The sequence below is a fragment of the Hyperolius riggenbachi genome, chromosome 2, assembly GCF_040937935.1.
Source record: "Hyperolius riggenbachi isolate aHypRig1 chromosome 2, aHypRig1.pri, whole genome shotgun sequence".
NCBI classification, from domain to species: Eukaryota; Metazoa; Chordata; class Amphibia; order Anura; family Hyperoliidae; genus Hyperolius; species Hyperolius riggenbachi.
Window position 1 is genome coordinate 31,803,260 of NC_090647.1, and position 16,099 is coordinate 31,819,358.

General features: G+C 47.3%; 1 protein-coding gene across 5 annotated transcripts in view; it reads right to left on the reverse strand.

Moving 5' to 3' along the window:
• Nucleotides 1-569: 569 nt before the first annotated feature.
• Nucleotides 570-16,099, reverse strand: part of GDPD5 (glycerophosphodiester phosphodiesterase domain containing 5) — a 239,227-nt gene continuing 223,697 nt past the window's right edge. For 4 of the 5 annotated variants that reach the window (XM_068266612.1, XM_068266613.1, XM_068266615.1 and 1 more), the window contains 2 exons: nucleotides 10,483-10,595; nucleotides 570-905 (listed from right to left, as the gene is read on the reverse strand). In XM_068266612.1, coding sequence (XP_068122713.1) covers nucleotides 787-905; nucleotides 10,483-10,595 — 232 coding nt within the window. In that variant the 3' untranslated portion in view covers nucleotides 570-786. Of the gene's footprint in view, nucleotides 906-5,023; nucleotides 5,091-10,482; nucleotides 10,596-16,099 lie in introns of all 5 variants that reach the window. The other variant, XM_068266614.1, reaches the window with a different exon arrangement.

The following is a 16,099-nucleotide window of genomic DNA, read 5'->3' on the forward strand; positions in this document are numbered from 1 at the left end:
TAGTAGCGGGAAACCTCATAGGGAACCATTCTCCAATCACGGCACCCTCTACAGCATGAAGCATTACCATTGGCCGAATAGTGTAGGCGTGGTTTACTGCAACCTATTGGAAACCTATCAGTTCAAGAAGGTGCTGTCCCACTCAATCACATTAGTAGAGTTTCCCTATGAAGTTTCCTTCTGGGTCCCCTAAAGTAGACTGGCACCTTCACCTATAATGAGAAATCGAGGAGGTTGACCTAAGATTTTGAAGGACCGGATGATAATGGTGGAAGATATCACTGAACACCTTCAGAGATCTTGTGAGTCCATGCCTTGACGGGTCGGTCATCACATCCGGGACCTACACAGCATGAGCCGTGTGGTTTGGAGGTTTTAGACAATATGTGTCTAGCAGACTGGGACATCTCTAGGAGGAGACCTCCTCAAGGACCACAGATGGTGACTAAAGTGCGTTAACAGAACCCAACTCTATATCATACTGCGTTTTCAGCGTTTGTACGACTCTTGTACACGCAAGAACTCGCTCGTGTTCCACTCACATTCACAAATTCACAGAAAGGCAAAACAAGGAGGGATCAAATTATTTTCTACATATATACAACATCACAGTCCAAGAAGATTATACAACAAAAAATATGAACAAATTGCAAAAATAAACAAAATATCCCGACTTGAAGTAGTCCCAAAATGTCCCTGTCTAGGAAAGTCTTGACATCAGCGCAGGTTCCAGAAACACCCTGTGAAAATCTGCAGTGCTTCGGCCAGGACGGCCCGTCCCCAATCCTAGCTGCAGCTGGTCCTCCCGTCTGTGCTTGGAGTGATGGCTTCATTGGCAAATCCATCATAACGCGTGTCTGAACACAAGGACAGCTCCTCAGCGTTGTCCATGCTGTTGTTGATTTCTAGGAGAGGCAAGCCATAAAAGATAATGTTGGTGAATAATATGTCCATGTTAAAGTGTACCTGTCCTAAAATTAATGGTTGCCATATTAACTAGAAGCATATCTGTTCCAGAATACATTGTCAGCGAAGTCATTGGTCTCTAGTGACTGGATAGGCTGCAGTCTCAGTGATGTCACTGGTCTCTAGTGACTGGATAGGCTGCATCCTTAGTGATGTCACTGGTCTCTAGTGAATGGATGGGCTGCATTCTCAGTGATGTTACTGGTCTCGAGTGAATAGATAAGGCTGCATTCTCAGTAATGTCACTGGTCTCTAGTGAATGGATAGGCTGCAGTCTCAGTGATGTTACTGGTCCCTAGTGAATGGATAGGCTGCATTCTCAGTGACGTCACTGGTCACTAGTGAATGGATAGGCTGCATTCTCAGTGATGTCACTGGTCTCTAGTGAATGGATAGGCTGCATTCTCAGTAATGCCACTGGTCTCTAGTGACTGGATAGGCTGCATTCTCAGTAATGCCACTAGTCTCTAGTGAATGGATAGGCTGCAGTCTCAGTGATGTTACTGGTCACTAGTGAATGGATTGGCTGCATTCTCAGTGACATCACTGGTCTCTAGTGACTGGATAGGCTGCAGTCTCAGTGATGTCACTTGTCCCTAGTGAATGGATAGGCTTCATTCTCAGTGATGTCACTGGTCTCTAGTGAATGGATAGGCTGCATTCTCAGTGATGTCACTGGTCTCTAGTGAATGGATAGGCTGCATTCTCAGTGATGTCACTGGTCTCTAGTGAATGGATAGGCTGCATTCTCAGTGATGTCACTGGTCTCTAGTGAATGGATAGGCTGCATTCTCAGTGATGTCACTGGTCTCTAGTGACTGGATAGGCTGCAGCCTCAGTGATGTCACTTGTCCCTAGTGAATGGATAGGCTTCACGGTCAGTGATCTCATAGACTGGGGGAAGGTGGGGAGGGTAGTAGTTTCTCGATCGGTGCAGACAAATGAGATGCCATGTTACTGTAGTCATTTAAAATAGTGGTTCCAACTAAACTTAAAATCGACTAAGGCAAATTATCAAACCAATCCTGCTGATGAGAGTTAAAATCTGCAAAATACACTAGAGTGGGAAAACCTCACTGTGTAGCTTCTTGCCTATAGATGTTCACCAACCCACACAGGCCTAATATCAGTAGTAACTGTCAGCAGATTGAGGCCTTAGGACTGCTCACCATCCACTTCCTGAGAGTTAAAAGCCCCACCTCCCCATGAGGACATTGTTTGTACTATAATGAAGGGATACTGGGAAATGTAGTCACATTTATCATTCCTGCATTGGGTATCACATGGTTGCAGCAGATTGACCCATCCACCAGCTGAAGCCAGAGAGAAGAGGAAGCGAGGTGTATGGCAGCAGCAGATGCATTTGGCCCACAGTATTTTGTGCACCTCGTCGTTTCTGTACACCGTTTATTTCATTTATCAGTGATTCGATTTTGTTTTTTCCAGGTTTGAGCTTAGTTAAAGTGACCATACATTACTCAATTTTCCTGTAGGATTGGTTTATTTTATTGGATCTGCTTGATTAATGGAAATTGACATCTGGTCAAACCAATTTACTCGTTTGGACAGAATGGAAAATATCGATCATAAAAGGAATTGGCAACATGATTTCATTCAACGCAATCGATTTTTGGTTTCATAGCATGAAGACAAGTTGTTCAGATTAATTAGCAACGGAGAATCTCATCTGGTCTCTTTTGTGGTGTGTGTGGACCACTAGTTTTTCGACTTTTGATCAACCACACTGTGGTTGATTGTCCAATAACATCAATCGCTTAATGGAAATCTAGTAATAGAGAAATGTATGGCTACCCTTAGGCCTTAACCCTTTAGCAGACAATTTATTTAGAGGCTGGCCAGGCCAATTTATGTTAGCACTTTTTTTTGTAATTCCTTATTTGTTACATTTCCTTGCTACTAATTAGTTCTGCTGTAATGTGTATTTATGGCCACTTGTCACTACGAGGCAGTGTGTGACAATAACAGAGGACTCCTGCTTTCAGTTTCTATATCTTCTGCGAGTAGAGAGACATCAAAGCCTTCCAAGAATTTACAGCACGACGAGTTCTGCTGGACAAAAGCAGCGCACTTGTCTCAAACAAGATAACTCTATTGAAGCTGCTAAAGGGTTAAAGAGGCCTTCAGGCAATTTTTAGGGATATCTTTAGTACAAGTATTTGGATCGGCATCTGTGTAGAGAAGCGTCCCGTCACCAGCGCCCCATCACCTATAGTACAGACCAAAAGTTTGGACACACCTTCTCATTCAAAGAGTTTTCTTTATTTTCATGACTATGAACATTGTAGAGTCACACTGAAGGCCTCCAAACTATGAATTAACACATGTGGAAGTGTAGTACATAACCAAAAAGTGTGAAACAACTGAAAATATGTCATATTCTAGGTTCTTCAAAGTAGCCACCTTTTGCTTTGATTACTGCTTTGCACACTCTTGGCATTCTCTTGATGAGCTTCAAGAGGTAGTCACCTGAAATGGTTTTCACTTCACCGGTGTGCCCTGTCAGGTTTAAAAGGTGGGATTTCTTACCTTATAAATGGGGTTGGGTCCATCAGTTGCGTTGTGGAGAAGTCAGGTGGATACACAGCTGATAGTCCTACTAAATAGACTGTTAGAATTTGTATTATGGCAAGAAAAAAGCAGCTAAGTAAAGAAAAACGAGTGGCCATCATTACTTTAAGAAATTAATATCAGTTAGTCCGAAAAATTGGTAAAACTTTGAAAGTGTCCCCAAGTGCAGTCTCAAAAACCAACAAACGCTACAAAGAAACTGGCTCACATGCAGACCGCCCCAGGAAAGGAAGACCAAGAGTCACCTCTGCTGCAGAGGATAAGTTCATCCGAGTCACCAGCCTCAGAAATCGCAGGTTAACAGCAGCTCAAATTAGAAACCAGGTCAATGCCACACAGAGTTCTAGCAGCAGACACATCTCTAGAACAACTGTTAAGAGGAGACTGTGTAAATCAGGCCTTCATGGTAGAATATCTGCTAGGAAACCACTGCTAAGAACAGGCAACAAGCAGAAGAGACTTGTTTGGGCTAAAGAACACAAGGAATGGACATTAAATCTGTGCTTTGGTCTGCTGAGTCCAAATTTGAGATCTTTGGTTCCAACCACCGTGTCTTTGTGCGACGCAGAAAAGGTGAACGGATGGCCTCTACATGCCTGGTTTCCACTGTGAAGGAGGAGGGATGATGGTGTGCGGGTGCTTTGCTGGTGACACGGTTGGGGATTTATTCAAAATTGAAGGCATACTGAACCAGCATGGCTACCACAGCATCTTGTAGCGGCATGCTATTCCATCCGGTTTGTGTTTAGTTGGACCATCATTTATTTTCATCAGGACAATGACCCCAAACACACCTCCAGGCTGTGTAAGGGATATTTCACCAGGAGGGAGAGTGATGGGGTGCTGCGCCAGATGACGTGGCCTCCACAGTCACCAGACCTGAACCCAATTGAGATGGTTTGGGGTGAGCTGGACCACAGAGTGAAGGCAAAAGGGCCAACAAGTGCTAAGCATCTCTGGGAACTCCTTCAAGACTGTTGGAAGACCATTTCAGGTGACTACCTCTCGAAGCTCATCAAGAGAATGCCAAGAGTGTGCAAAGCAGTAATCAAAGCAAAAGGTGGCTACTTTGCAGAACCTAGAATATGACATATTTTCAGTTGCTTCACACTTTTTGGTTATGTACTTCCACATGTGTTAATTCATAGTTTGGAGGCCTTACAGAAGAGAAGGGGTGTCCAAACTTTTGGTCTGTACTGTATATCCTCCCATATACTGCAGTGCCTGGAACGTCACTAGTGTCCACCACACACACATCATCGTTCACACGCCACATCCGGTGCACCGCTCTGTGCAAGCCTGAAAGCGTGACCCAGAGGCCGGCAATCTAAGTGTAGCCACCCGCTGATAGAAGACACCTAAATTAAGGTGATCAGTTTCCGGCAAGATCGACAGATTGTGATTGGATAGCGCATGCGGGTGGTTTCTACAGAAAAGAGCAGGAGAAGCTTTGTGATGACACCCTTACCTGTCCGCCTCCGGCTCACCATATGTATTGGCAGTTTGCGGTTGCACTGCTTGTTCATTGTACAGCTCTGTGGAATATTTTTGGTACTATATTAATGCAGCAGTTAAAAGAGTGATTCAAAAGAAAAGGTCTCTTCTACTGGCCGAGATTCTTCCTACACAAAAACTAGAGAACCTCCTTGTGTCACCCGAACCTGTACATCTGCCTTAATCCACCCACTACCTAATGCCATCGTCTGCCTAATCAAACACCCAGGATTTTTTTCCCTTTTGGGGCTAATTAGACCATGCCTTGTAAGGGTTTTTCGCCTTCCTCTGGATTAACAGTGATATGTGAGGGAGCAGGCTGGTGGTGTACTTTGTTCTCTGGTTGAACTCGATGGACATCTGTCTTTTTTCAACCCAAATAACTATGTAACTAATGCCAATATCTGCCTACCCAAGCGCCCATCAATTTATCTATCCAGCAAACACCCATCAACTTATGCCACTGTCTGTCCATCAAGCACACCAAGCTGATGCACTGTTTGTGCAACAAGGACCCACCAACTGATGCCACTGTCTGTTCACCAAGCACCAACCAACTAATGTCACTGTCTGTTCACCAACTAATGCCACTTTCCGTCCACCAAGCACCACCAACTAATGCCACTGTCTGTTCACCACGCAACTACCTACTAATTCCCTTTTCTGTATGAATGATTACCCAATACTAAAGCTACGTACACACATACGACAACGATCGTCCGTTGTGAACGACAAACCATCTTTTAACCACTTGAGGACCCACCCTTTACCCCCCCTTAAGGACCAGCGCTGGTTTGATTGATCTGTGCTGGGTGGGCTCTGCAGCCCCCAGCACAGATCAGGGTGCAGGCAGGGAGATCAGATTGCCCCCCCTTTTTCCCCCCTATGGGGATGATGTGCTGGGGGGGTCTGATCTCTCCTGCCTGCTGTGGGTGGCGGGGGGGGGGGCACCTCAAAGCCCCCCTCCGCGGCGAAATTCCCCCCTCCCTCTCCTACCTGCTGCCTCCCCTGGAGATCCGGGCTGCACAGGACGCTATCCGTCCTGTGCAGCCAGTGACAGGACGTCCCCTGTCACATGGCGGCGATCCCCGGCCGCTGATTGGCCGGGGATCGCCGATCTGCCTTACGGCGCTGCTGCGCAGCAGCGCCGTACAAATGTAAACAAAGCGGATTATTTCCGCTTGTGTTTACATCTAGCCTGCGAGCCGCCATCGGCGGCCCGCAGGCTATTCACGGAGCCCCCCGCCGTGATTTGACAGGAAGCAGCCGCTCGTACGAGCGGCTGCTTCCTGATTAATTAGGCTGCAGCTGGCGACGCAGTACTGCGTCGCTGGTCCTGCAGCTGCCACTTTGCCGACGCACGTTATGAGTGTGCGGTCGGCAAGTGGTTAATTGACGAAAGAACAACCTAGCTTTTAAAGGTGTGTAACGATCTGATCGTTTGTTAACGAACGATCCGGAACAACGTCACATACGGTTCCTGGAAGTTACATCATAGCAAGTTCCGCCCGCACGTAACGAACGGTTCAAAACGTACGTTACACTGTAAAACTAACGTTACGCATATGACATAACTAAATTTCTATTTTATACTGTCGGTATGTAGTAGAGCATCTAGATAATATAGTGTTGACAAAACATACAAAAGTACACTTTGTCCTGTTAAAATAAAAATAATGGTATAATCCTGTAGTATGCAACGCATCACTGGTCACAATCATAGAACGAACGTTACATCGCGAGGGGAAAATTTAATGTGCTGTGACTATAAAACGAAGTGCGCATGTCTTGCCTACTACGAACCACCGTTTAACGATGTACTACTTTTGCTAACGATCGTCGTTTAAAAGAAATCCGCCAGGACAGATCTTTCGTTTTTAACGATCTAGCTTGTCCATCGTTTGACTTAATGATCGTTGGCTGTTTTTTTTAAACGTTCGTCGTTTGAAATGATCGGGGAACGATCGTTTCAAACGACTATAGTGGTATGTGTGTACGCACCTTTAGCACCTCCAATGTTTGCCCACCTAATCTGCATATAATTCATGTGGATAAGAAGTATATTTACTACAATCCATGCATGAGAAATGGCCACAGTTTGTGGTCTTTTATTTAATACTTTGTTTCACAATATGACAATTGTGGGGTAAAGATTATACAATTTATTGATCAACTTGAAGTATTAACCACTTCCGGATTCTCGGAGCGTATATACACGCCCCTGAATCCTGAAGTGTATTCCATGGAGCGGCCGTTCCATGTCAGTTCCCGGAGGGTGTCTCCGTGAACACCCTGCGAGCCGATCGGCGGCTCGCAGGGTAAATGTAAACACACGGGGAAGACCTTCCCCGGTGTTTACATGTATACGGCGCTGCTGCGCAGCAGCGCCGTAGAGGAGATCGGTGATCCCCGGCCTCCGATTGGCCGGGGATCACCGGCATCTGATAGGCTAAAGCCTATCCCATCAGGCGCAGGACGGAAATCCGTCCTGCGCCGCTCACAGGGGGAGGGAGAGGGAGGGAAGGGGAAGGAGGCCAGGAAGCGCTGCGGAGGGGGGCTTTGAAGAGCCCCCCCCCCCCGCAAGCGCAAGCAGCCGGCGGCGATCAGACCCCCCCAGCAGGACATCCCCCTAGTGGGGAAAAAAGGGGGGGGGGGAAGTCTGATCGGCCTGGCTGCTAGCTGATCGGTGCTGCGGGCTGGAGAGCCCACGCAGCACCGATCAGCACAAAATAGCGTGGTAGGGAAGTGGTTAATATAGCAAGCTTTCAAAACTCCTTAGATTCTTCATCAGGCATGATGCCATTGTTCTGAAAGCTTGCGGTCTAAGTAGACTCTCCATCCCCATTAATCATCGTTCCACCGTCTCTGTCCACCTCTCTGCCAGATATAGCAATAAATGTTAATGGCACCCCTATAACTTCAGTTCCCAAAGCACAGTGCTTAGGGGTAATATCCTCTCTCTCTCTCTCTTTTATTCCTCACGTTCGCTCCCTAACCAGCTCCTGTCATCCCCAACTCAAAAACGTATCTCACTGAGCACACTAATAAAGTGTTAGTAGATGCACTTTTATAATCTCATTTGGACAATTTTCACGTACTACTTTATGGACTACCAACTAGCAGGCTGAAACCGCTCCAATTTGTACTGAACTCGGCTGCTCGACTCCCCACCGCTGGTGCCAGAAAAGTCAATGGAACATTCTTCTGTTGTTGAGACAGAATTGCCCCCCCCCCCCCCGACGCAGAAGCTGCAGCACGTTAGCGAGCGTTGCGGGAGGTACACGACGCAATATAAGTCAATGGCACTGCGTACCATTTTAAAATAGCAGTGTGGCACAATCATGTAATGCACCGTCTGGAAGTATGTACATGAATGAGGGGGTCAGAGTTGAGCTTATCTGGGGCTTCTAATGGTTCCCCGCAGACATCCTGTGCCTGCGCAGCCACTCACCAATGCTCCGGCCCCGCCTCCGGTTCACTTCTGGAATTTCAGACTTTAAAGTCAGTACGGTCTGCGTCTGTTTAGTACACTCCTGGTGACGTCATCGGGAGCGATAACACGGCCGCGCAGTGGTTTTGCCCTTTAAAGAGAACCAGAGACGTAGCAACCTCATGTATTTTACCATATATATCAATGCGAACGTGACAGTAAACCCATACCCTGCTTTCTGAGCATTCAGTCTAGCTTTTCCTGGAATGATTATAGCTGAGTCAGTCTTCTGTGATGTCTTTTCAAGCCCAAGTCTGCCCCCTTGTGTCTCTACTTGCCTGCTATTTATCCTCAAAGCAGCAAAGCAGAGCCACAAGGGGGCAGGCTTGGGCTTGAAAAGACATCACAGAAGACTGACTCAGCTATAATCATTCCGGGCAAAGCTAGACTGAATGCTCAGTTGGGGATTCTTATCAGGGCTGATAACAGGCAGATTTAGCAGAAAAGAATGAAACAAATAGCAGGGTAGGTGTTTACTGTCATGTTCCCATTGATATATATGGTAAAATACATGAGGGTGCTTCGTCTCTGGTTCACTATAACCTTCCTGGCGGTAACCCCGAACGTAGTTTGGGGTAAGCCGCGCAGGAGGTTTTCTCAGGCCCTGCTGGGCCGATCTGCGTAATTTTTTTTCTTTGCTAGCTGCGTCAGCACACCGATCGCCGCTGCCCCGATTCGCCGCTATCCGCGCCGCCGCAGAGCCCCCCCTAGACCCCTGCGCTGCCTGGTCTATCAGCGCCAGGCAGCGCTAAGGGGTGGATCGGGTCTCCCTTAGACGTCACGACGTCGGTGACGTCATCCCGTCCCGTCGCCATAGCGACGGGAAAGCCCTCCAGGAAATCCCGTACTTTGAACGGGATTTCCTGATCGCCTATCGCCAGAGGCGATCGGAGGGGCTGGGGGGGAGGCTCGCTACAGGATTAAAAAAAAAAAAAATAACAAAAAAACGGCAGCGCTGCCCCCTGGCGGTTTTTAATAGACCGCCAGGAGGGTTAAAGTCTGAAATCCCAGAAGTGAACCGGAGGCGGGGACCGGAGCATCGGCGAGTGGCTGTGCAGCCACAGGACTGCTGTGGAGGAGCATTAGAAGTTCAACTTTTTTTTCCCCCCGACCCCCTACAGTAGTCCTTTAAATACACACAGGGTGTATTGATGTTTTCCTTGTGCCCTGTGCAGGAGTTCAGGTCCACTTTAAGTGCTCCCTCAAAACTCACTTTTTCTAACAAGCATAAGCTTTAACTTAGGCTATTCTCCTTCAATCGCTGGCTAAGTTAGGCTCCTTACTAAATGTAACCAAAAAACAAACTTTCCTGAGTATACTACCCCACCTCGTTTCCTCCTTATTCCTTTAGATTGTAAGCTCGCAAGGGCAGGTCTCTCTCACCCTTGTGTGTCTTGTAACATGACTAAATGTATCGCAAATTCCATGTGTCACTGTAATTACTGTAATGTCTACCCGTTCTGTATTATGTACCAATGTCTATATTTTGTGTATACTACTGTCTGTATGATAATGTACCCAGTGTTTGGTTCTTACTCTGTACAGCGCCACAGAATATGTTGGCGCTTTATACATTATGTCTATAAATAATAATACAGTAATGTATGTAAAAAAAAAGCCTGCATTGCTCTGGGCCAGCAGTACCACTTCCTGTCCCCAGAAGCACCCAATCAAAACCACCCTTATGTAACCACAGGCTGGAGAAATTCTCAGCCTCCGACTGGTCACCGAAGGTCATGTGGTATACACACTTCCTCTCCCCAGAGACATCCAATCAGCACCACCTGCTAAGAGGATTCCCAGCCTCTGACTGGTCACTGAAGGTCATGTGGTATCAACAACCATCATACTACATTAGGAGCTGCCTACACAAGCAGTATCCAGAAAGGGTGGCTAAAACTTAAATACACAATGGCAGAATGATTGGATTAAAGAAAGAGTACCTGAAAAGATGAGCTTTTCCTTCATTATCCTGACGTCTCGGCTCGTCCTGCGCACGGCGGCGCTCAGCATGATCTGTTCAGGATTGTACGTCCGAATACTGCCCAGCCTCCACCTGCAACAAAAGCGCCCATTACAACTGGCTGAGGACTTCCTCTCGGGGGACAGACAGAGCCAAACAGGTGCAGAGGCGGTACAATCGCATAAACAGCACATCCAATAATAATGGGTTATAACCAGAAAGGAAGATAAAGGCTCATTCTCAGGCTCCAGGCCCATTCACAGAGAAGTGCATGAGTGAACAGGTCCTAACACACAGCTTAAAGGAGACTTCCGGGCAATTATCTGCATTCCTCAGGGACCCTGAAAATATTGCAATGTATATCTACTACATAAACGCAGTAGCCATCACAATCCCTTCACTTCCGCTCTCCTCCTGAATCTTGGGAAGGTTTTGCAGCCACTGGGACTGACAGGCTGACCGATGCGGAGTTTGCAGGGGGCGTTCCCACTGGAGACAGCGTGACATATAAACAATGATATGCTCAGTGTGATTTGCCTTCTTAAAGAGACACTGAAGCGAGAATAATTCTCGCTTCAGAGCTCATAGTAAAACGCCGCCATCCCGCGGCTAAACGGGGGTCCCTTCACCCCCAAACCCCCCCCCCACAAAATCAACGACCAAATTGGTCGTAGATTTTGCTGCTCCTAGAGGCAGGGCTAACGGCTGCAGCCCTGCCTCTAGTCGCGTCTACCAGCGACGCATCGCCGCCTCTCCCCCGCCCCTCAGTGAAGGAAGACAGAGGGGCGGGGGAGAGGCGGAGATACGCGCTGACAGACGCGCGTGGGGCAGGGCTGCGGCGGTTAGCCCTGCCTCAATCCGGAAGAGATCCCCGGCTGCACGGAGGGGATTTTGGGGGGTAAGGGACCCCCGTTTAGCAGCGCGATAGCGGCGTTTTAGCAGGGGTACACATGCTCCTGCTAACTATGAGCTCTGAAGCGAGATTTATTCCCGCTTCAGAGTCTCTTTAAAACAGAAGGTATTTGCGATAATTCAGGCCCCGTTCACATTGCACGCGTTGCCGTCGGTATTTCGGCAACGTGTGCAGGTGGCCGACACGCACGACATCAGAAAGTGCATAGACTGCACTGTCTGATGTTCACACTGCATGCGTTCCGGACCAGTGCGGTCCGCGAACGCATGCTGCACGCATTTTATCCCGAAATGCGCGGCTGACCCATTCAATACAGTGAATGGGTATTAGCCATGCAAATGGCGTGCGTTCGTACGCGTTGTGATCGCACGGCCATCTGCGTTTGGTAATATGAACAAGGCCTCAGTTTTAACCTCCTGGGCGTTACGCCGCTCAGGAGGTTTTGCCAGTTTGTGCTGACCAGTCCCCCCCAGAGATCTCATGCCCGGTAACCATCTAGCTTGCACTAGGCTAGCTAGTACGAATGCTCAGCCTGGATCCGGTGATCGGTGCAGACTCCCCGCACAGCTCCGGCCTTCACTATGGGGAGGGTCGCACATGACATGCGCAAACCCGATCCTCCCCATAGAGAGACTGGAGCTGTGATGGGAGGCTGCACCGATCGCTGGATCCAGGCTGGGTAATGTATTAGCGGGGGAATCGAGGGATCGAGGGGGCGCCAGACACTCTTACTAGCAAGCCTAGTGCTAGCCAGAGGGTTTTAGGCCATTGGATCAAATTTTTTCTGCATGGGGGATTCCTGGGGCCACAGAGCGGCATGCCCGACACAGTGTCGGGCATACCGCTAAGGAGGTTAAGTAAGCAACTGTGGTTTCCCACAATGCATCATTCCTGAATATGCAAATGATCTCTTTATGCCCCTGAAGCCAGGTTTGCATCCAGAATGGCTGGTGAATAGCAAGCCTATAGCTTTAAATTCTACAGAGCCACAGCAACCCCACATGTAGACAGCCTGTATCGGACTTTTGGTCCTCCTCAGTGCATGGCAGGGATTGATATGGCTCTATGGGATAGGGGCTTGGACCAGTGATTGGGCAATCAAAATTAGATGTGTGTGTATGCACTTTAAAGTAGACCTGTGAGAATAAAACATAAAATGGAATACTTACCTCAGGTGCAGGAAGCCTCTGTATCCTCCAAAGGCTTCTGTCCTCCAGGAGGCTGTTCCAGCTCTGAGACCCCAAAAATCAGGGGCACGCGGCTGTACTGTGCTTGTATAGCAGCACGGACCTGCTCGGGTTTCAGTGTAAAAAACAGAGCCCGATCCAGCATGTGCTACCACACATACAGGAGCTGTGGACTGGCCTTTGTGGTCAGTGCTGGAACAGTCTGGCGGAGCAGGATGGAGGAAGCCTCTGTCCCACATTGGACACTTTTCCACTACAGGTTTCCTTTAATTCTAGAGCTCTGAGGAACGCAGCTGTGTTGCCAGGAGTTCTCCTTTGCTGAACAGAGGTAAGTGCACGCGGGTTGTGGAGGTACATTTGGGAAGCAGGAGTGCGCAGGGAAGTCAGAACGGGGTGCAGGAACACTGATGGGTGCCTGGGCGGGGTTGCACAATCCAGGACTGGAGAGGAACATTCCATGCAGGGAAATCACATCAGTTATCACAGAACTCACAACCCAGGTCATGTGATGCAGTGTGAGGGCTAACAGCAGGTTAGAAACAGTAAAAACCCTTTATCATGGCTGCTTGGACCCTGTGGGATGCTGGATATGGCTCCAAAGATTGTTATGATGCAGCAACAAGACTCAAGTTCAGCCAAACTTTTTAAAATAAGCTTTTAACACATTATCATATAGTGAGTGAATTATGCATCAAAAAAGGTTTTATTAAAAGTTGTTTGCAGTTTAAAAATACCTTCTGCACTAATGCATTGATCTTCGTCTTCTCCTTACCAACCGCCAGAGGCCTGCTCACTACCGGTAAGTCTTAAACACGCCCCTGCCCTTTTGTATCACATGAGCTGGCATGGGGGAAGGATGGCTCGGTTAGCTGAAGCCCCTCCTCCCTACTGATCAATAGCCAATCATGACTGACATTCAGAGAGGTGTGGAGGACAGGAGTAAACAGGCAGCTAGAGGAAGGGATGAGGCTCTGTGAACTTGACTGATGCTTCCAAATACAATACAATTAAAGAGCGCATTGCAGGTATAACAACACAAATAAGGTTTAGGACCACTGCCAGGTCTTGTTTTAGGCCACCTTGGGGAAATCTACCACACTCCCCATCATTATCTAAATTTCTCCAAAAAGACCAGAGACAGCTGTAAGTAAAAACTTTTTTAGACGGTAAGGAAAAGTTACATACATAGTACAGCGCCATGGTGGAAGATGATGGCACTATATAAATTATTCATAATAATCGGTACTGGTTCTCTAAGACATGATAACCAAAGTGCGGGTTAAACCAAACTCCACCCAAAACTTTTATTTTAGGGTTTAAAATGGTTACAACAAATTTTAGGCTTCAATTACTGTCAGGGTTCCCAATAGGGGAGACATTTTCTTTACTTCCTGTCCTAACAGGAAGTGGCCAAATGCCTTCAATGAGGACAGAGACTGTGATTTATGTGGAGAGTGCAGAAGAAGTCTAGGTTTTTAGTCATTCACTTCCTTTCTCGGTGACACCAGGGGTTGGAATTTGAGCCGTGGTGTCATCATAGGAGGAAGTGTGGGAAACATCAGCCAGGAACTGACAGCTTGATTGGTTTCCATGGGAACTGGCATGCCATTGTATGTATCTGTACATTTACAACTCAGCGTAGTGTTAAAAAGTGAAAGGAAAAACAGGCCAGCTAATCACTGATTGAAAACCTCATTCATCACAACCTATAGGAAAATTACCCTAGAATGCACGTTCATTTTTATGCACCATCGCTCACACTGACATCTCAGGAATTCAAGAACAGAGTTCACAAAACTGTTCAGCTTTTCACTGCCTAATCCTTCTTCCTCAATGCTGCTGTACAAAGGGGGGTTCTACAGAGATTTCCAACAATAGCTGCACCCTATAATCTAGCCCCCCTGCACCTACAATACCATATTTCACCAGCAGATGGTGCTGTACATGAAAGCTGAAGTTACAACCTGACTGAGCAGAGATGGACAATGTGGTACCTTTTTTATTTTGAATGCAAATTGTAAGCAGCATAACATCAATATTAATCAAAAGGAAGAGAGTTTAATTGACCCAAGCTGCATACAATCCGCATTCAATTATTTCACAGAGGAAAACCTACAATTAAAGGAAACCTTAACTTAAAAAAACAACAACCAATGAGTTTCACTTACCTGGGGCATCTACCAGCCCCCTGCAGCCGTCCTGTGCCCTCGCAGTCACTCATGGCTCCTCCGGTCCCCCGCTGCCAGCTAGTTTCGTTTTTGTCGACTGGGAGTCGGCTGGCCGCCATGCGTACCTTTTTACGCATCCCTGCTGCTGCAGAAAGCTATTGCGGACATTAACAAGTAAATTTTTACGCGTTACGGGTACAATACGTAAACATTTACGCATGATACCTGTAACGCGTAAAAATGAACTTGTTAATGTCCATGATAGCTTTCTGTACCAGCGGGAATGCGTAAAATGGTACGCATGGCGGCCGGCCGACTCCCATTCGGCAAAAACGAAACTAGCTGGCAGCGGGGGACCGGAGGAGCCATGAGTGACTGCGAGGGCACAGGATGGCTGCGGGGGGCTGGTAGATGCCCCAGGTAAGTGAAACTCATGGGGTTTTTTTGGGGTTTATGTTCCCTTTAAAGTGACATTCCTCCACTTTTTGTTGAGAAAAGAATCCAACCTTTTGGAACAGCTCTATACGTTGAAAGAATACCTTCAAACTTTATTTAAGGTTCCTTGCCTTGTTTTTGTGTGCACAAACACAGCCATGCCAAAGTGTTCCTAAAAGTGTGAAAAAAAAACTGCTTTGTGCAGCTTATTTTTCATGCAAGGAAATAGGCATTGGGTGACTGCTGGTACTCCAAACAGAACGGTTCCTACCATAAGAAGATACAATTTGAGAAGAGCAGTTTTCTCTGTGAGGCCCGGCGCCCACTGGGAGCAGAGTTTGCACTTCCCAGAGTGTAAGCTCTTTCCTCACCATTTTTGGACACGATTTGTGGCACGATTTGCCAGTGATCACAAGCACTGTGTACATCGCTTGCGGTTTGTGCTCTGCATGTTTAATAAAGTTTTCCCTACATGCCAGGTCCGTGCGCCGGCTTCTGTAGCATCACCCCGCCCCCTTACACATGTCGTCATTGCTTCTGTGCCAGGGGGCGGGGCTACGCACCGAGAAGCGGCCGCACAACGACCTGACATGAAGGGAATTTTTTTATTCTTAAATCGACTGCGGAACACAAAATCGCTGCAAAAAAAAAATTAAATTAAAAAAAAAAATCACCGTTGAACTGGGGTTCAAAAGCAATTTTTCACTGCTCCTATCCTTTGTATTGGAGTCCAATCCCTCCGAAAAATTTTGCCAATTGCAATTTAGCCTAGCGCTTTTGGATTCCAAAGCGCCGCTAAAAGCACTCTAGTGGGCGCCATAGCCCTGAAGCAATTTTTTCACAAAAGTGGGAGTTCACTTTAAAGGGTGGGTCTATCTAAAATTGATATTTCGG